The sequence below is a fragment of the Dendropsophus ebraccatus genome, chromosome 7 (genome assembly GCF_027789765.1).
Source record: "Dendropsophus ebraccatus isolate aDenEbr1 chromosome 7, aDenEbr1.pat, whole genome shotgun sequence".
NCBI classification, from domain to species: domain Eukaryota; kingdom Metazoa; phylum Chordata; class Amphibia; order Anura; family Hylidae; genus Dendropsophus; species Dendropsophus ebraccatus.
The window spans coordinates 70,044,497-70,064,871 of record NC_091460.1 but is presented as its reverse complement, the minus strand read 5'-3'; the positions used below and the strand labels follow the sequence as shown (position 1 = coordinate 70,064,871).

The following is a 20,375-nucleotide window of genomic DNA, read 5'->3' as shown; positions in this document are numbered from 1 at the left end:
TTTATGGAAATTGGTTCGGTCCACTGGGTCATTTTGGGCCTAGTCCTCAAAGGGTTAAAGCGTCATGCTCCTTTATTAACACAGCCGTGTTAGTTCATCAGCATAGAAATTTAGCTGTTTCGGAGCTCCCAGCATCATAATAAATGTCAAAAGTTTCCGAAGAGGTCAAGAGTTCAGTCCAAAGTATACAGTCCACTTACGGACTGTATATCACAGACGTGTGCATGCCCCCTTGCTGAAGCTTCAGTGAGAGTCATGGTCATTTGACTATTTCATTGGTAGACTATACTGTACACACCTGTTCAAGCAACAGACTATGTAAAATAGTTGTCAATTGGCGGTTTATTAACTTTACAGAATAGCAAATTACTACAATATAAAATATATATAACAGTTAAAACAAATGGTATGAAGGATATATACATGCACCCTTATAACTGACGGTATTATTGGGTAATGATAAACGATATTATATGAACTTGATGCTCTGATGTGTTTTGTTTTAGAATTTATGATTCTGTGGATAATAAGGTTCCAAACAAAAAAACAGTTCCGTGTGAATGTGTTACATTTACTAACTGTAACAGACATACATCTACAAGCATGTTATAATAGATTTATTAACAATTAGTCAAATCTATCAACCTACCTTGTACAGCAGGTATAAGAAGATATGTTTTAGATGTATGTAACCAAGTAGGGTGAGAAGAACTGTTGTGAAAAAAGGCACTGCATCTCAAAAAGAGCACATTCAGTCTATACCATGCAATGGTCTCTTTCTAGCCATCTCTTTTATCTAGGTTAATAAAAGACTGTAGCTGGCTGTTTACAATATGAAAATGCTGCTCAGCTTTCATAATATTTTCTGCTTCCAGGCACAACGCTGGGAGACTGGACATCCCATACTGGAAAAAAAAAAAAAAAAAAAAAAAAAAAAAAAAGTAGACATAATGTTTAACCAACAAATAGGTTCAACAACAAATTACAACAATAGCAAATGTGCATCTGATAAAGATAGATTCAACTATTACACATAAATTAATTTTTATATTGCTACGTATAGAAGAGTCTGAACACATTATATCATGCATTATATCATACTAGAGGAATGATATTAGCCAACAGTAAATAATAACCGCAGCTATGATTTTACAAGGGATATTTATGTGAATTAAAATTAGCACTTAGATTTATATTTTAGCCAAGTTGGGGGTCCAACTTCTGAGACTTCCACTAATACTAAAACACAGTACACAGCAGGTCTCCATCTAAATGAATGTGTACAGGACACTGTCTGAGGACTTTTGTGTATGACTAACCAAGATTTTGACAAAATACTTACAGTTTCCTTAATGTGGTTTTTTTTAGTCTTGAGTTTCATGTAATTATCCTTAAGATGTGAGAGGTTGTCAAGGAAATTTCTTCCATTCTTCAGGGATTCCTGCTTTTTCTTCAGCTCTGAATATTCTTTTTGTAACGCTTTCAATTTAGGCAGTTTTCTAGAAAAGCAAGGAAGAATCTAAACTGTGCTGTTATTGGCAGGCTAAAGGCCCTATTATACACAGCGATATGAAAAGCAAATGAGCGCTTGCTTGTTTCTCGGTCCCGGTACTATTGCATGCACAGACAGCAAGTGGGGGAAGGGTGGGGCGGTTTAACAGGGAGCTACGCGAAAGATCCAGGTAGTCCATAGCAGATGGTGGTTATCTGCTGCTGTCGCCACAGACTGCACGGACCGATGGCCAGCAGACCGTCACTAGTGACAGGTTCATTTTAAGTTCTCAGACATCAGCAGTGCAAATGTAGGAGGGAGGGAAAATACTGGGCCATCTTAGCCTGCTTGCTATAGAAACTGCAAGCTCCTTACTGTATATGTAAAAAACTTCAGCGACTGGTCCATGCAAATTCCATTCCCCAATAAATTCTTATACATCGCAATTAAAATTACTCACGTTATAACTTCATTTCTCACTTCAAGTAAACGTCTTCTTTTTCTTCCTACTTCTGACTTTATCTGTGAAATAGAATAAGTCTTTTATATAACTACAGTAACTACATTTTCTTAACGGCTCTTGGTTTTTTAAACAAGCACTCATACCCAGTTTAAAACCAAAAACAAAAGGGTCGCCATTTTTGTATTTAAAAGAAAAAGTCACAGAATTTTATTAAAGGGGTATTTCAGGGAAACAAAACCATTACTATTATTTTTTCACATTTCTTCATAACTTCGTAATCTTTCTTCTCATGTTGCCACCTGACCCCATCCCGCATATTTTTCAACAAGTCTTGTTATAATATGCTCATACCATGACTAAGGGCCTGTGAGCCTGAAACATATTGGCCTGAAGATGTTGGAATGTGTGTTTTTATACAATAAAGGAGTATTGGTTAGACGACTAAACAGAGTTGCTGGACATCTCTTCCATTCGTGTTCAAGTTGAGCCGTTCCAGACAGACAGCAGATCCGAGCACAGGTGAATGGTTCCCGGCAGTAGTGGTGAGTGATTAACTTTTCTCATTAGACAAGAACTTGGGCTGCCAAGTCAACTGGTGAGCACCCAGAATTACACCACAGGGGTCCCGACTGCTAAATTGCACCACCAATAACACACCTCAAAACTTTATAGATGCTATGATTGCTATTGATTGTGGCATCTATACAGTTACATGGCCGGCATCAGATGGATCCTGCTGGCAAAACACAGTAATCACTGAACTCAAGGAGAACAGTGAAAAAAAAATCCAATGAAGTACTCAATCAAGAGTCTCCACTGATGTCCCCAAAAATTTAAATATGCAAAACAAGAATCCGTGGAGTCTTGGTTGCGAGTCTCAAAACACGGGATAGCCAGATATCTCTAGCCTGTTGCCACGGGGTGCCTCCATGACGGGGAAACCACCACACCACCCTGATAAATAGCCCCTTAAGTCCGACTCGGTTGCGAGTATTGGAACATAAATAGGGAAATACCAGGGTGGCCCCTTTTTGTCAATGTCTAACTCAAGGTACGAGTATTGCGATCGTGACAAGGGCTTGCCAAGGCAGGCTTCCATCCACAGACAGCCGTTTCGTGGGTATTTGCCCCTAGTCAGTGTGGAGTAGGATTCTGGCTAGTTGGGGCAATGATCCTCATGCTGGTCATTAAAGGCAGGTGTCGGCTGCAGATAGACTGCATCCATGGCAGAGTACATGGCAGGTGCAGGGTAATGCATGTGTAATGTTCACTTTAGTATGTGGTTTCAATACCTTTTTCAACAATTTTTTGTTGCTGTGGATTAGTCTGATTTAGCGGGCTACTGTGTCATTTATTTTCGCAGTTCACAGGAAAATAAATCATGCACACACACTGCAAATAATGGGGACCACAATGCACACGGTTTTCAGCACATATATTGGTTTCTAAAATAAGCCAAAATAGGCGTAGAAAAATGCTGTGTAAAGTTGACATAACAAGTGTGGGGAACTGCCTTTGTGACTTATGAATGTATTTCATTGATACCATATAGTATACTGTTCATAATAAATAATTTACCTTTGCATTTTTCCTTTTGAGATCATTCAGCTTCTGTAGATCTGATATCTGTTAAAGACAGGTTATTTTAGAGTGCTAATATACAAGTACAGTATATTAAGACACAAAGATGAACAAGTCTTAAAAACTAGGACTGGGCATAACACCACCCACAGATGCCACTTGACCGCTTCCACAAGCCACCTGGCAGTACTTCCTTGCTATATAGATACATGACTAAATTTAGTAGCAGTCCTAGCCCAAAGGGTTTTGAGCAGTAAGGGCCTGGGTGTTCAGACCCCTCCTGATTACTAGTATGAGCTGGAAGAGGAGTGGCCCAAACCCTTCATTCCCGTTTGCTGCAGGAGAAAAGTCTCCCTAGACCTACAATGGAAACCATCTCCTGCAAGATAGAAAAAGCAGAAAGGCCCTGGCTCTATCTAACTTTTGACACATCTACAAATTAATCATAACACTTTTACATGTCTTATGTATACCTCCATTTCTGGGCCTATATCCTGACAGAATCCACCCAAATTGAGTGAATGATGCAACTGAATGGAATATTTAAAAAAAGGGAATTGCAGCAAAAGAAATGCTTCTTTTTAGGGTCTGTTCACACCTACCGACTCGCAGCGTAAATCTCGCTGTCACTACATACTTGCAGCGGTCTGAAAGATGTAAGCATGTAATTCTGCCGCCCCCTTAACCCCTTCGGCTCCTGCTCGGCTGTGTCTGTATACATTACCTCTTCCGCTGCACGGGGTCCCAGCGTCCTGCTCTCCCACCCAGCCAGTCAGTGTGTTGCCCAGCCGCAGCCACTGATTGGCCAGGCGGGAGAGCAGGAGGCCGGGACCCTGTGCAGCAAAGAAACAGGTAATGTATACAGACACAGCGGAGTAGGAGCCGAAGGAGTTAAGGCCCTATTCCACATACAGATCTGACGACAGATTATCTGCCAAAGATTTGAAGCCAAACCCAGGAACAGACTATAATCAGAGAACAGGTCATAAAGAAAAGACTGGATTTCTCCTCTTTTCAAATCCACTCCTGAGTTTGGCTTCAAATCTTTGATGTAGGTGGATTTAATCCTATGTAAATTACTGGGCAGAAACATCTATATAGGGCAAACCAGATACTTACTGTTGTGGACAACTCTTCTTTAAAATCATGACAAAAAACATCAAGTGCTTTTTTGCAGACATCTTTTTCAACCCCTTCCCTATAAAGAAACAGATGATTGCTTTTTATTGTGCAAAAACAGGAAGTCAATGCCAATGTCAAGTCCACATCTTCCTAAAGCTCCCCTCCGTTCAGGCAGGATTCTTTAATAGCGGATTATCTTAGGTACATACTGTAGGATGTCTGTAACAAGACCAGTTGTTCCTAATCATGGCATGTTTCTTGAAGTGCTGCTGCGATACAGCCATCATTCATGCAGCTCTCCCCTGCAGGGTTACCAAACTATATAATAAGCTCTTCAAACAAGCAAGATCGATGATCCTTTACAATGTGGAGGAGAAGCAGCAAGTGACATATATGGCTCTGCTTTGGCAGATAATTAGTTACAAATACAAAATGTTATGCCTTCTGTTACATAATATTATCTTCTATGCAAAACTGCAAAAAGGTTACAATATTGAAAAGTGATGGGGGGGGGGGGGATTTTGATATTGTTTTAGGTCCACTTTCAAAAAATATATAGGTATGGAAATATTTTACTTTTTTAGTGTGCATCTAATGTGCTAATTTACAGTGCTTATTGATTTTACTCTATTTAATCATCTGTATTTATAGAGTGTTGCGATAATGGAACCAGTCAGATGTTTCATGCTGCCCAAACCACAAGCAGCATGAAACCACGATCCCTTATTACAACTAGAGATAAGCAACTTTACAGTAGGAACAAGCAAAGCTCTTCATTGCTATCTGCATTCTGCTCATCCGGCTGTGGGCTTTCAAGACTACTCCACTCCCTGAGGCTCCTCCACGGGTTATAAGAAAAGATGGATCCAGTTTCCCAGCACCAGGGGAGGAGAGTATCCATAGTTACCCAAACTTCCAGCAGCTGGAGCAACTACACGCCAATCGAGTGAGGAATAAGAATGACAGGCTCACTTTAACTCTCAACATTTCTTTGCAATTTTAGATAGTGGCCTAAAAGTAGTTTCACTGTAAATGAAACATACCTATAGAGTTCAATAACTTTCCCACATTCAGAGAGCACATCCTCTAGTTCGCTCACACGTCTGACAGACTTGGGCACATTTTCTGGACTCAAGATGCCTCCTGGGGTTGTTTCCATTTTGACTAAAATCAAATATAAAAAGATCATAATGTGGTGATCTACAGACATAGTAGTATTGGCTGCGTGGGCAATAAAAATTGGCAGTATTCTAGCAGCTGCATTCTTGCAGTAGAAGCTAAAACAAGCAAACATTTTACCTGAGGCTTATTGCTGTGTTATCATTTAGTAAAAAGAGGTGAACTCTTAACATGTAAGATTGTGGGAGTCTGTATGTAAGCCTGAAGAAGTGAACATGGTGGCAATAATGCCAAAACAGCATCATCATAAAAAACTACCTATAGTATCTAATGGGGAAGAGGTGCCCTACAAATCATAGTAAACACATCATAGAGCTTAAACTTACCTACAACCACAATAAGTGGTGCTTATTGGCTTTCTACCGGAAACAGCACCACTCTTCCTCAGTATGTGTGTCCGACTGAAGTGAATAGTTGTAATACCACACACAACCTAAGGACTTAGTGGTGCTCATTAAGAAAATTGTTTTTCCAATCCCAGATAACCCCTTTTTATTAGTGATTACTCTGAACTTTTCAGACTATGTAAATATTGTAACTATTCACCTTTTCTTGATTTCTTTTTATCTGAGGTATTCTGATTCTTCTTTCGAGTCTTTGACTTCTCAGCTGATACCTGGTGAACAGCAGCATACTGGTTACTCTCAGGAAGATGATAAACAGATTAACAGGGGTTCTTGCAGATGTCTCAAATGTCAGAGATATAAAAGATAATGCAGCAAATTTATTAAGTTTCAAATTCAGACTATAGGACTAAAAAAGGAAGATCATCTTATTTATTAGATTTATGATCATAGCCCCAAAAAATGGTGGATATCCATGGAGACCGTTCATCAATATAATACACTGCCTGTAAGAACCACCTAATGTTATTGTAAATGCACACCTTTGTAGACACATGTCAGATAGATGTCGAGTCACTTACATGTCTACAGTACCTACTGCTTAAAGGACAACTCCGGCCAAAACTATTTTTTAATCGGTTATTACTTACGGAAAGTTAGGCAAATTTCTAATGTACATTATTTATGGGAAATGCACATATAGGGCTATTTCCCTTAATTTAGTAGATCAGGGAGACTTCAGATTCTCTAAAAAAAAGTAGGGGGTAAGCCAGCTACTACTCCCATCACCTGCTTACACTATTAGCAGGTGATGAGATTTGTAGTTCAGTGTATATACACCAGTCCAGGGCGGTGGCGGCAGATGATGGGAGGAATAGTACTGTGTATATGTGGCGGCGGCAGCAGCACCGAGCAGGGAGGGGGGGGGGGGGGAGTAGATACACCTCTCTCCCTCCCTGCTCGGGGCCCTCCAAACGTGCTGGTTAAATACATTTATGGATTACTTTGGGGAGCAAGGACACTTGCTCCCCAAAGTATTCCATAAATGTATTCAATCAAAAACACTGTATATTACACTTACATACACATCCATTGTAATTCCAATGGAGTGTCCAGCAGGGGCGCACTATATATAGAAGTCAATGGTACTCATTGACTTCTATTTATAGTGCACCCCTGCTGGACAATCCATTGTAATTACACCCCCGTTTCGTGACGTCGCGGTTTTTTTGTCTCACTGATCTACTAAATTTTGTCTCACTGATCTACTAAATTAAGGGAAACAGTCCTATATGTGCATTTCCCATAATTAATGTACAGTACAAATTTGTCTAACTTTCTAACATATTAAAAAATAGTTTTGGCCAGACTTCTCCTTTAAAGGGACTTTCTCCTCCAAAACACCCGCTAAACTTAAGTTATTAGTTGATTATACATCAGTATACAACACTGATTCTATATCTGCAATTTTTTTCTATGTTCTTGCATTCCTTTGCTATAAGCCACAAATAAAAGAGTCCAAGTAGTCCTCTCCATTATATTCTTAAAGGACAACTCCCACAGGACCTGAAAAAAAAAAAAAAAAAAAAAAAAACACAGAAAAAAAAAACACACACACACACACACACACACACACACACCATACTCACCATCCCCCCAGCGAAGATCGCCACTTGAATCTCCTGCTGTCCGTGTCTCAGTCACCGTCCTGTGATCTCCCTCACTTCCAGGTCCATGGGAGAGAATAGGCTGCCAGTGCGCTTGTGCACCGGCAGCCTTTTCATTTGCTGGAGCGCATCACATGGCTTCCAGCAAGCTGAGCCAATCAGGTGCACCAGCAACCTTTTCTCTCCCATTCAATTCACATGAAGACACCGGAGGAGTAAGAAGACTTGGCCCAACCCCCGACTTGGGGGGTTGGGCCGTTATTGTCAAAAGATGGCGCCCGGGAGAAGAGGACGGTGATGATAGTAATTGGTAATGTATACTTTATTTAATTTCCGGGGTGGGGGGGGGGGGGGTATATAACTTTGTAATGTGTGTTAAATAAGCTAAAAAAATAATAATTTGTGGGAGTTGTCCTTTAAGCTAAGTAGTCCTCTCTGTGCATCAACATGCCCAGTTTGTAGGCTTACAACAGGGAAATATAAAGGAGTAGAAAGCTACCGGTTTGGAAACAGCATCTTTTATGCTACTTACAGACTATGTAACTATGTTGCTTGATGACAAAAATATGTATAGCTGCTCAAAAGAGTTACCCACCACATTCCTGTATGAGGGCGTTTTCAAAGCTTGTGAGGAGGGCGATGCTGCATCAGACAGATTTCTGGAAGGCCCATGCTTCTTAGAAGGCCCTGGTTCTGGTACATGTGCCTTCTTCATTGGAGACTGAAGATACATAACATTTAATGTATTATTTTAGCATATTGTTTAGTGTCAGTGAAAGGAATGTAGACAGATCCTCATTCTATCTTCAAACTAACATGGTACCTTGCAGATGTCTTAAACGTAATGGTGTGTTTACACAGAGATTTATCTGAAAGATTTTTAAACCAAAGCCAGACCATAACCAGGGATCAGGTCATAAAGGAAAGACTGAAATATCTCCTCTTGTGAAATTTATTCCTGGCTTTGGCTTCAAAAATCCTTCAGATAAATCTCTGTGTAAACAAACCATTACAGCAATGCTGAAGATATCCGACACTTCAGGGCTAAAGGATGAATATAAAGGTTGGTGCACCCTCATTCATCAGTTTTATTATAGCGGTCAAAATATGGCAACTACCCATGAAGACAAGAAGTTTGCGAGTCTCAGTTAGGCATATCTTTGAATGATACTACCTATTGATATGTTTGGGTAATTTGGTAACAACTAAACTATGAGATGGGCATCACAATTGTTTACTACATACAAAACAACAGAGAAGTTATATAGCAGCTGAGAAAAGTTACCCACCTTTCTTTTATTTGGGGTAATTTTTGGAGCTTGTGATAAGGGTGGTGCTTCTTGTGCCAGATTTCTGGAAGTGCCATGCTTCTTTGTGGACAATAGATCTGGAACTTGGGCTTTATTTTGTGAAGTCTGAAAATATATAACATTTAATATGTTTATTTTTAAGTTGTACATACATCTTATTGTAACATATCTATGTGTAAGTGCATTTCTCCATGTGAAAGCATGGAACACTGACAGGCTTACACAGTACACACAGTGGTAACTTTGGTTAAGAAGGGGGCTCCTAGTTATCAGGGTGATCTGCTGGGAGGTTGACAGCTGAATATAAATACATATGGGATACCTCAAATGCGTATCTTAGAGGTTTATTAACAAGGGATGTGGCTAGAGCAAGAAGGAAGTTCCAAGATCAAGAGGAGGCCTGGAGATACCTGGAGTTACAGACAACGAGTACAGCAGTGGAGGCCCTTAAGGAATACAGACAGATTAAGGTCAATTAGAGTAGGTTTAGAGGGGCACAGTGGTATTCTCAGGGGGGAGGGAAGACCAGGTATACTGGCTAACTTAGTTAAAAGGGAAAGGCCCGCGGAGAGTAATATCTGAGATCAGGGTGGAAAATGGGGTTGTGGTTAGAGAGACCAAAAAATATAGGAAGAGTTTGCTGGCTTTTATGAGAATCTATGACACTAAATTAGATCAGGAGAAATGTGATTCTGACACATATTTGCAGAGCCTGGAGCTCCCCAGACTACTGGATACACAAAGGGAGTGGTTACATTGTCCAATAGAGAGGGAGGAGTTGCTGAATACTCTGAGAGGTATTCCTAAGGAGAAGACACCAGGGCCAGACGGACTGCAGTCAGAAGTATTGATAGATTCACATATAAAGGGATATTTGCCAGACTCAATGTATGAAGCAGAAATTGTGTTGATTCTTAAGGAGGGGAAAGACCCAAGGGACCCAGAATCTTTTAGACCTATTTCCCTGGTTAATTTAGATATGCAATTATTGTCCAAAGTGCAAGCAAATAGGTTGGCTAAAGTAAGGCAGACTTTGATTGGTAAAGATCAGTGTGGGTTCATTTCGGGTCGATCAACCCATGATAATGTAAGATGAGTAGAGGCTAACATCCTGATAGGTAAAGAGGATGGGGGTCACTCCATACTGTCATTAGACGCAGCGAAAGTGTTTGACAGTGTGGAGTGGCCCCATCTATGGAGTGCTCAGAAATTTTGGTTTTGAGAAGCTTTTATTAAGGTGGATGGAATTGATCTATTTGAGGCCGAGGGCTAAAGTGTGAATTAATGGTGCCTCCTCTGAGATCTTTGGGTTGAGGAGGGGCACCAGACATGGTTGTCCTCTCTCCCCCCTGCTCTTTGTTTGGCTATTGAGCCACTTGCTAGGGTTTTGAATAAGAAGAAGATCGAGGGCTTTGGAGCTGGGGGGGACAGAGGAAAAGGAGGCATTGCATGCCGATGATTTGCTCCTGTTTCTGGGAAATACCAGGGTGGGTCTGGTGGAGGTCATGAGATTTGGGTAACACTCTGGGTTGGGTATTAATTGAAACAAATCAGTGATGCCGTTGTTGGATCCAGAGATTGAGGTTGAGTCAGGCCTTGAGTTACAGGTATTAAAACCAGAGGGCTCCTTTAAATATCTGGGAATTATGATTACAGTAGACATACAGAGATTTGAAGAGCTGAATATTTCCCCTAGATTAAATAAAATGAAACAACAAGCCCAGATATGGAATAAGTTGCCCTTATCGAGAGCGGACAGAATTGGGTTAATTGGAATGATATGGTTACTGTACGTACTGGCAGGAGCGTCACTATGGCTGGGTAAACAGGTGTTTCGGACGATAGAAGCTGTATTTAACATGCTTATTTGGAGAGGTAGAAGAACGCGTATTAGAATGAAACACTTAACTCAACCTGAAGAAAACAGAGGGCTAGCTATGCCTGATGTGTTTAGATATTATGTGGCAATGGTACTGACATGGTTGACTAAATGGAAAGAGGTGCAGCTACTGGCAAATTTGGTGGAAGAACAAAAGGGAGCAGCTGGTAATATATTTGGGGTACTGGAAATCAAAGTTCAGTCAGGGTACCCTAAATACTCCATACAGAGGATGCTGTTAAACGCATGGTGTTTTGTGAAAAAAGGAGAGGGGGTGGTTGGGGCTCTTAATTTTACACCTCTGCTTCGAAACAATCACTATCCAGAATTGGAGGGGTTAATAGACCCAGAATATTGGTTACATAGTGGTTTTAGGTATGTGGACCAGTTTTTTTACAGATGAGTCTTGAATAAATATGAAGATCCATGTAAACCCATTGATAAGAAGCTGTGTAAATTAAGATACCTCCAGTTATATTTTTCAGTAAGAATAGTAACAGGTGTACATAAATGGCGGGTGATGAGCTTCAAAGTGTTTACACAAGTCATCCAGATGGATGGTAAGGCTAGAGGGAGAGTCACACAAATGTAGAAAATATTGGGGGCACTAGAAGATGGGAAATTTACAATGAAATAAGAAAAATTGGGAAAAAAACACTAGGTGTTAAAGAGCCGGATTTTTGGGAGGAATGGTATAAATCTGCAAGGGATCATATCACAAATAGTTGTGATAAGGTGAAACAGTTTTTTGTAAATCAGACTATATTATTCATTAAAAGATATTGTGAAGTGGAAAAGAAATAATAGTCAAAAGTGTATAAGATGTGAAGACACAAACACAGATTTAGATCACCACTGGTGGTTTTGTCGAAAGGTGGTAACTTATTGGCACAATATTTTTTTAGTTATGACAAAGATTTTTGAGTTAAAAGGTTGAAAAAGAATATGAGTGTGCAATATTGGGGGTGATGGAGGTGGAACTTACACCTAAAATTAGAAAAGGAATCATTTATAAATTGTTCTTTGCTGCACGGTTAGTGATTTTGAGAAGTCGGATTTCGCCAAAGGCACCAACATTAGCAGAGTGGAAGGAAGTAGCAAGCAATATGTTGGGACATGAGCTGTGGCATCAAAGGGGAAGGCTGGGGTACAATACTGTGAATGTGTACAAGGATGGAAGCAATATTGGAGAAATGATGGTTAGTAAGAGCGTTCTGTGAATGTAGAAAGAGCTATTAATCAGTTGTTGTGTATTTTTTTTTTTCCCCCTTTCTTTCCTCCCGCCATGGTGTCCGAGGGAGTGGGGTATAGTTAACAGAATGGCGCACTCCATAATATACCCGATAATAATTAAAAGATTCTTGTCTAGGTAAGCTCGAATTATGCTCACAGTTAATTCAGTTTCCGCGAATCCCTCACAACGGCACCAAAATGGAGGATGCCCCTCCCCTTCACTGTAGGGACAGGAAGAACAAAGAGGTTAAAAGGCAGCCCCTCCACAACCACCTCAGTGATTTTCCACATTAAAACCAAGGAGATTATTATATAACCGCCACCAATAACGAGAGGGGTATACGGTGGTGCTGTTGTGAGGGATTCGCGGAAACCAAATTAACAGTGAGCATAATTCGAGCTTTCCTCCGCATCCCCCCTCACAACGGCACCAGAATGGAAATATACCAGATAAGTAGATTAGGGTGGAACGACTGCTTGAAGGACTTTACGCCCAAACGAGCAGTCCCTAGCAGCCAGAACATCCAACCGGTAATGTTTAGCAAAGGTATGGATGGAAGACCCTGTTGACCCTGTCTAATGATAGTTAAATTATGACCGGGTACCAATTTCTTTTTGGCAATTGAGGGACCAGGAGAATTAGTCGTCCTTTCTGCTCGCAGTTTCCTTATCGTTGCAGGGATTAGAGGAAAGGGGGAAAATGCATAGCAGAGCATAGATAGAGCGTCTATCTCCACTGCTCTCTCTCTGGGATTCAGGGAAAAAAATCTTGGTACCTTTGTGTTCCCGATTCGCAAAGAGGTCTATGGACGGATAGCCCCATTTCTGAACTATCAGGTAGAAGAATTCCGGGTTTAGTTCCCATTCTTCTGGGTCTATTTGGGTTTGACTTAAAAAGTCAGCTACCTGATTTTCTGTCCCCTTCAGATGTAAGGCTGTGAGGGACATAACAGACCTTCTGCCTACCGGACAATCCTGTGTTTGAGATTCTGAAGATTGGGGTGTCTTGTAACTTCTTGATGTTTCAGCAAGGATACCACTTTCATGTTGTCCGAAAAATATAAGTTACTAACCGGCGTTTCCTTTTCTTTGAGCCCATGACGGCACCCCTGGATAGAACCACCTGCTACTCCTATTGGACAGGAAACAGGACCACTGGACTATAAAAGAAAACGCCCCACCAGCACCAGTTCTCAGCAAGGTACCTAGGAGCTAAGCTTATGAAGACAACAGAAAAAAAAATATATACATATACACACACACACACACACCTTCTTGTAATTATCTGTATATTTTATTTTTATTATTATTTTTTTTTATAGTTATAAATATTTTTATCTTTTTTTTTTTTTTTTTTTTTAACATAATTCAGAATAAAGTTTACCACTGACATCAATACTTAACTTATACTAAGGGTGGGTATTAGGCGGGGTGCCGTCATGGGCTCAAAGAAAAGGAATTATTAGGGTTAGTAATTTATATTTTCTCTTATTGCCCTATGACGGCACCCCTGGAGACTAGAGTAGGAATAACCCACCTGGGGGGGGGGAGACCACCGAATGCAAAAATCTACGGCCGAAGGTGAGATCTTCGGTAGAAGACAGTTACAACCTATAATGCTTGAAGAAGGTATGGGGAGTACTCCATGTGGCAGTTCTGCGAATCTGTTCTATAGGGACAGAAGCTCTCTCAGCCCAGGTAGTGCCTAAGGCCCTAGTGGAATGAGTCCCAAACCAGGCCGGAATGTCTTTCCCACGGATCTTATAGCATTCACCAATAGTGTGCTTAACCCATCTAGCTATTGTCTGGAATGTGGCAGCCTTCCCCTTATTCTTCCCCTAAAAGAAAACGAGAAGACTGTCACTACTTCTCCACTCTTTAGTGAATTCTAGATAGTGGAGGAGGATCTGTCTAACGTCGAGTGTATGGAAAGATGACTATCGTTAGAAGGGTTGTCACAGAAAGAGGGAAGAATCACTTTCTATGATCTATGAAAGTCAGACAACTTTTGGGAGGAAGGCAGGGTCAGGAGAGAGAATGATTCTGTCATCCCTAACAGACAAATAGGGGGAGATGATAGAAAAGGCCCGAATCTCGCTCACCCTCCTGGCTGACGTTACGGCCAATAGAAATGCTAACTTACAAGAGAGGAATTTAATGTGACAACTATCCATAGGTTCAAATGGAGACATGGTAAGGCCAGAGAGTACTATGTTCAGATCCCATGGAGGAAGTCTGGATTTTATGGAAGGACACAGTCTGCCTGAAGCCTTGGTGAACCTCCTGATCCAAGGGTGGTCTGCCAACTTGTAATCGAACAATGCACTCAGAGCGGACATCTGGACCTTAATAGTGCTAGGTCTAAGTCCTTTGTTGAGGCCTTCCTGTAAAAAAATCTAAAGTAAACGGATTAGGAGGGATAAGCACATTAATAGGCTGGCTGACAAATCTAACAAAAGGCCTTCCATGTTCTGAGGTATATGGCTGAAGTTACTCTCTTCCGGCTTGCAAGAAGGGTAGAAATAACGTTTGTGGATAAGCCCCGATCTATCAGAAGCTGCCTTTCACATGCCAAGCTATCAGATGGAGGTTCCCGGCTGTCGGATGGAATATTGGCCCCTGGCTGAGGAGATCCTCCCTCTCTGGGGGAACCAAAGGTTCTGAGATCGACATCCTTCTCAACCAGGAAAACCACACCCTCCTTAGCCAGAAGGGTGCAATCAGAATAAGATGAGCTCTGTCCTCTCTGATCTTTCGAATCACCCGAGGCAACATCCTGATTGGGGGGGAAAGGCATAAAGGAGACCCCCTCCCCATTTCTGGGCTAAGGCGTCTAGGGCTGCTGGATTGTCCGCTGGGCACAGAGAAAAGAATCTTTGGACCTTTCTGTTTGTCCGGGTCGCAAAAGGTCCATTGTGGGGTAACCCCAAAGCCTGCAGATCTGAAGGAAAACTTCTTGCGACAGTTCCCATTCTCCCTGATTGAGTTGATTGCGACTAAGGTAGCCTGCTCTGTAATTGTTTATCCCATTTAGATGGAGTGCTGTGAGGGACAAAAAGTGAGGCCCTGCTAGTCGGAAGATGTGATGTGATATTCTTATTAGTTCTGGTGATCTTGAGCCCCCTTGATGAATGATGTAAGCGACTGCTGAGGTGTTGTCTGTCATCACTCTTAAATTTCTGCCCTGCAGATGGGGGAAGGGCCTGGGCTAAAGATAGAAAAATGGCTCTTAATTCTCATATGTTTTGAGAGTCCTTTGTCTCCTCTGGATTCCACACTCCTTGCAGTAAGAGGGAGCCCAAGTGACTCCTGCAGATTCCAGGGGAGACCCCTGTTGACGTGTTCTTCCACTGTCCACCAGGAAAGGGATCTTAGGCTCTAGAGAGAGGGGAAGAAAAAAAAAAAAAAAAAAAAAAAGAAAAAAAAAAGAAAAAAGGGGAATCTAGGGAATCCACAAGTCCATCCCATTCAGATAAAATCTGAGCCTAAAATTGTCTAGAATGATACTGAGCCCATGGTACAGCCTGTATAGAGGAAGTGAATAACCCTAAAAGGGACATGGCAGATCTAAAGGTAGTGAGAGGCTGAGTGGTCATTTCCTGAGTCTTAGCAATAATTTGGGAGTTTATATAAATCAGGTAGATAGGACCGTTGAGAGAGGGAATCCAAGCAGATACCTAGGAATTTACCCAGAAATTTTCAAACCAGATTTTATTTTCTCCAAAACAAAACGTGCTACCAGAAATGTTACACCATTAAGAGAAGTCATAGGACAAACGACCCCCCACCGGGACCTCACGTCATTGCGAAGGTTATTTGGTTTCGGTGCTAGGAAAAAGGAAACTGTTCCCTTTTTTTTTTTTTTTTTTTTTTTTTTATAGTAGGCCTCCAATCCCTCCTAGAGGTAGAGGTTCCCCCTCTGGTCTTCCTACCTTTGCCCCTGAAAGATCTATTAGGCTGTTGTTGCGGAATGAGGGGGAAACCTTTCTTTCTGTCTGAGGCTTTTTCCAAGACAGCATCCATAGCCGAGCAGAAGTGGAATTTTTCCTCACAAGGTACTCCGCACAGCTTTGCCTTGGATGTTACGTCCCCTTTCCATTCTTTAAGCCACAAGGTTCTTCTGGCGGAATTTGATAGGGCCGCGGAATGGGCTGATAGCCTTAGAGCGTCCGCAATAAATTATACTGCATTTTCAATTGTACTAAATGCTGAGGAGAAATCCTGTTCAGGGATACCCTCATAGACTTTGTCCTTAAGTTCCGTCATCAAAATCTGTAAGGACCTGGCCACAGAGGTGGTAGCTATGAGAGGTTTAAAGGTTGAGGTAGAAGCCTCCCAGTTTTTTCTTAAGTAGACCTCCGCTCTCTTGTCCATAGGGTCTTTCATGACATTTTTGCCACCGGTGGGTCAATATATATATATATATATATATATATATACTGTATGTGTGTGTATGTATGTATATATATATATATATATATATATATATATATATATATATACATACATACACACACATACAGTAACTAATAAGGTTATAATTAAAAACCACCAGGAGTTAAGAAAACCAGACTTATAGCTTGAGGTACGAAAAATTTACAGTCTGGCTTGGACCATTCATGGCTTATGAGTGTCTTAATGCTTTGGTGCACTGGAAAAAGAGGTTGTTTCTTAGGAGCTAGGCCCTCAAACATAAGGTCTTGCACCGACTTAGGCTGGGGGGTATCCTCTATCTCCATAGTACCGCGTACAGCTCATCAAGGACCAATAATTGCTCCTGATTCTCCTAAATGGATGGGGAGGAGGGAGCCGGTCTACTGGGTCCCGGCAATTCAACAGAAGGGGCCCAGTAGGAGCTGCTGGGGCAGAGCCACCGGAGCGGGAGGGTTAACAGCCTCAGCGGTTGAAGGTCGGGAGGGCAACGAGTTCTGGAAGAAGATATGGAGGAAAAAAAATTCGTACTATAACAAAGACACATAAAACACAAGAAGGCCGGTAAAAAATTCTAAGCACATACCTTGATTTTGTGTCTAATCATGTCCCCATTTCTCATAAAAGAAGGACCCTGATCTTCAAGTACACGATTCATACATCTGCCACATAGGGCAATCTCTATTTTTCGGTTTCTCTTTTTCTTTTCTAGCAGTTTCCTCCTGCTGGTATCATACAAAAAAATGCATTTTTAATATATAATGAAGCAAAATCTTTAGGGGAAGCCCCTCTTACCCCACCGTACCACAGTAGATTCAGTCTGTTGGGCTCCTTCAGAGTCAGCGCCTTGGGCTTCAATCCTGGCTCAGAGAATGGAAGCTGCCAGCGGCAGCAGCCAGCAGTACAAAAATTTTCCTGGAAGCAGCACACACTGGCACCACCAGACAGGAACACTACTAGCTGATTAGTGCAGAGCACACTTCCTGGTGCTCTGCATCTTTTTGAATCTGGCGGCGAAAACGCGGGAGACCGGCTGGCTCCGACCCTCCGCCGCGGCGCTGATGCGGCACACCCTTCCACTGACTGGACGTAGTCCCCGACAGGCCGGGGCCCGGACGCTGTCGAACACGGCCCGCAGCTTAGTCCCGCCTCCGGAGACACCCCGGCCACGTCGTCAACCCGCACCCCTCCCCGCCAGAGCGCACGCTACGGCCAGGGAGAGCGGGAAGAGGACCATGTAGCCGGAACCCTGAGAGGCCAGGGGAGCAGGGAGGACCCTCTCCAGGAGGTGCCAGGGCGGAAACCAGACTGGACTGCAGCTCAAGATGCCTTACGCAGTCCGGGAAGCTGGTGAGAGTTTCTGCACCGGGGATCCCCAGTCCCAATCTTCTAGGTTCATGAGGAATCCTGAGTATTCCTGCTCCTATGGGACAGGAAACAGTAGCTGGTGCTGGTGGGGCGTTTTGCTTCTTTTATGGTCCAGTTTCATGTCCTATCCAGAGGTGGTCCTATCCAGAGGTGCAGTCATAGGGCGATAAGAGAAAAATCCTTATGGTGATTGTTCGACAGGTGACACTCTAGGGACTTGATTGCTTCCCATACAGCCTGAAGCTCCCTGAAGTTGGAGGATTTTGATTTTATCTGTGGGTGCTAGGTCCCCTGACACATGTGTCCTGGGATATGAGCACCCCTCCAGACTGGCGTCCGAGGTCAGACACAGGATTGGGTCCTGAATCTACTTTACACCCCTTGAGAGATTTGCAGGATTTATTCACCACGCTAGGGACCTCTTCACCTGCAATGCAATCAACAGAATCTTGTCCAGGGAAAGGGGAGTTCTGTTACATGATGCAAGGGTCAGACTTTGTAACTTTTGGGTATGTGCCCGACTCCAGGCCACAGCCTGAATACAAGAGGTCATCAGGCCTAGTACTTCCATGCACTCTCGAACTGAAGATGTTTCTCTCTGTGAAATCCTTGAATTTCTTTATCAGATTTCTCTTCTTCTGATCTGGAAGAAGAGAAATCTGTAGATAGGAATCTAATATGATTCCTAGAAAGATCTTTTGAGGGGATGGAGCAAGAGCTGACTTTTTGAATAATAATAATAATAATAATAATAATTTTATTTGTACAGCCCACACAGATTCCGCAGCACTTCACATAGTTTTTGCCAATTATTGCTCCCTGTCCCCAATAGGGCTCTAAATCTAAATTCTGTATGTTTTTGGGTGTGGGAAGAAACTAAAATACCCAGAGGAAACCCACGCAAACACGGCGAGAGCATACAAACTCAGTGCTCACAACTGAGCCATCGTGCTGCCCAATTCTTGGAATAGGCCCTAGACTAAGGAGAGATGATCCTGACACGATTGGATGAAGTTTGCTACAATGAGAAAATTGTCCAGGTAGGGAAATATCACTATTCCTCTTCTCCTTAGGTAGGCCACCATCTCTATGACTACTTTTGAGAATACCCTTGGGGCCGAAGAGATCCTGAAGGGTAGACATTGAAACTGATAATGTGTCACAACGTCCTCCATCTCCACCGCAAACCTCAGGATACCACTGATGGATTGGCACATGGTAGTATGCGTCCTTGAGGTCGATGGAGCACATCAAGGAGTCTTGATGAATTAGGGGAACTATAGTTTTTATAGATTCCATCTTAAATCTCCTGTACAGGATCCATTGGTTCAGGAAATTCAGATTTATAAATGGTCCTGTGGGATCAGTTTTTTTTTTTTTTTACGAGAAACAAGGTAGAGTAAAGTCCCAATCCCCTCTGAGGAGGGGGAACCGGAATTAGCACTCCCCGAGAAATGAGCTCTCAAACTCCCTGCTGAATTAGAATTAAATCCGAGGGGGAGGAGGGCCTCGGGACCAGGAATTTGTCGGTAGGAAGACTCCTGAATTCTATTTTGTATCCAGTCTCCAAAATCTGGAGAACCCAGGGATTTAATATTATGGACCCCCAGGCCCCATGGAAATTCAGGAGTCTTCCTCCGACCAGCCCGTCATTTTTTGTCGGAGGTGGATGTGGTGTTAGAGCTGTAATTGGAGTTAAGGATAAATCCTTTCCCCTTACCGCCTTTGGGGTAGCATCAACTCTCCCTCCTTTACCCTTCATTTGGAATCTTTGTTTCTGGTGGTCTTACAAAATGGTTGACTCTTCTTAGGGTTTCTTTCAAATGGAAAATCTTTTTTCTTATCTGCAGCATATTCTAAGATCTTGTCCAGTTCAGAAGACATGGTCACAATGCAATTTTATGGAAAATATTTATTTTTAGACAAAGTGTTACCAGACCATAGTTTCATCCAAAGTGCTCTTCTAACAGAGTTACTTCGTTTTTTGCTGCAAATTTGACAGACTACACAGAGGTGTTTGCCAGAAACCCTGTGGCCATTTTTAACAAAGGAAAGGTTTGAAGTATTTTTGCTCTTTTTTTCTCCCTTTTTGAGATGCTCTTCAACCTGTTGCAACCACTTAAAAAGGGCTCTTGCTACTGACATAGTGGCAATATTAGCAGAAATGGTGTTTGCTGAGGCTTCCCATACTTTCTTGAGGAGGCCCTCAGCCTTACGGTCCATTGGATCCTGACGCTGTGTTGCATCCATAAAGGGAACAGATGTACATTTTACTACCTTTGCCACCTGGATGTCAACTAGAGGGA

General features: G+C 42.1%; 1 protein-coding gene across 2 annotated transcripts in view; it reads right to left on the bottom strand.

Annotated features, from left to right (window-relative positions):
• Window positions 1-327: 327 nt before the first annotated feature.
• The window catches only part of CENPU (centromere protein U), a 44,922-nt gene continuing 24,874 nt past the window's right edge, over window positions 328-20,375 (bottom strand). For both annotated transcript variants that reach the window (XM_069977743.1, XM_069977744.1), the window contains exons 9-17: window positions 9,138-9,263; window positions 8,444-8,569; window positions 6,384-6,453; window positions 5,702-5,822; window positions 4,656-4,734; window positions 3,534-3,581; window positions 1,953-2,014; window positions 1,343-1,499; window positions 328-905 (exon numbers count right to left, since the gene is read on the bottom strand). In XM_069977743.1, the coding sequence (XP_069833844.1) occupies window positions 780-905; window positions 1,343-1,499; window positions 1,953-2,014; window positions 3,534-3,581; window positions 4,656-4,734; window positions 5,702-5,822; window positions 6,384-6,453; window positions 8,444-8,569; window positions 9,138-9,263 (915 nt within the window). In that variant the 3' untranslated portion in view covers window positions 328-779. The remainder of the gene's footprint in view (window positions 906-1,342; window positions 1,500-1,952; window positions 2,015-3,533; window positions 3,582-4,655; window positions 4,735-5,701; window positions 5,823-6,383; window positions 6,454-8,443; window positions 8,570-9,137; window positions 9,264-20,375) is intronic.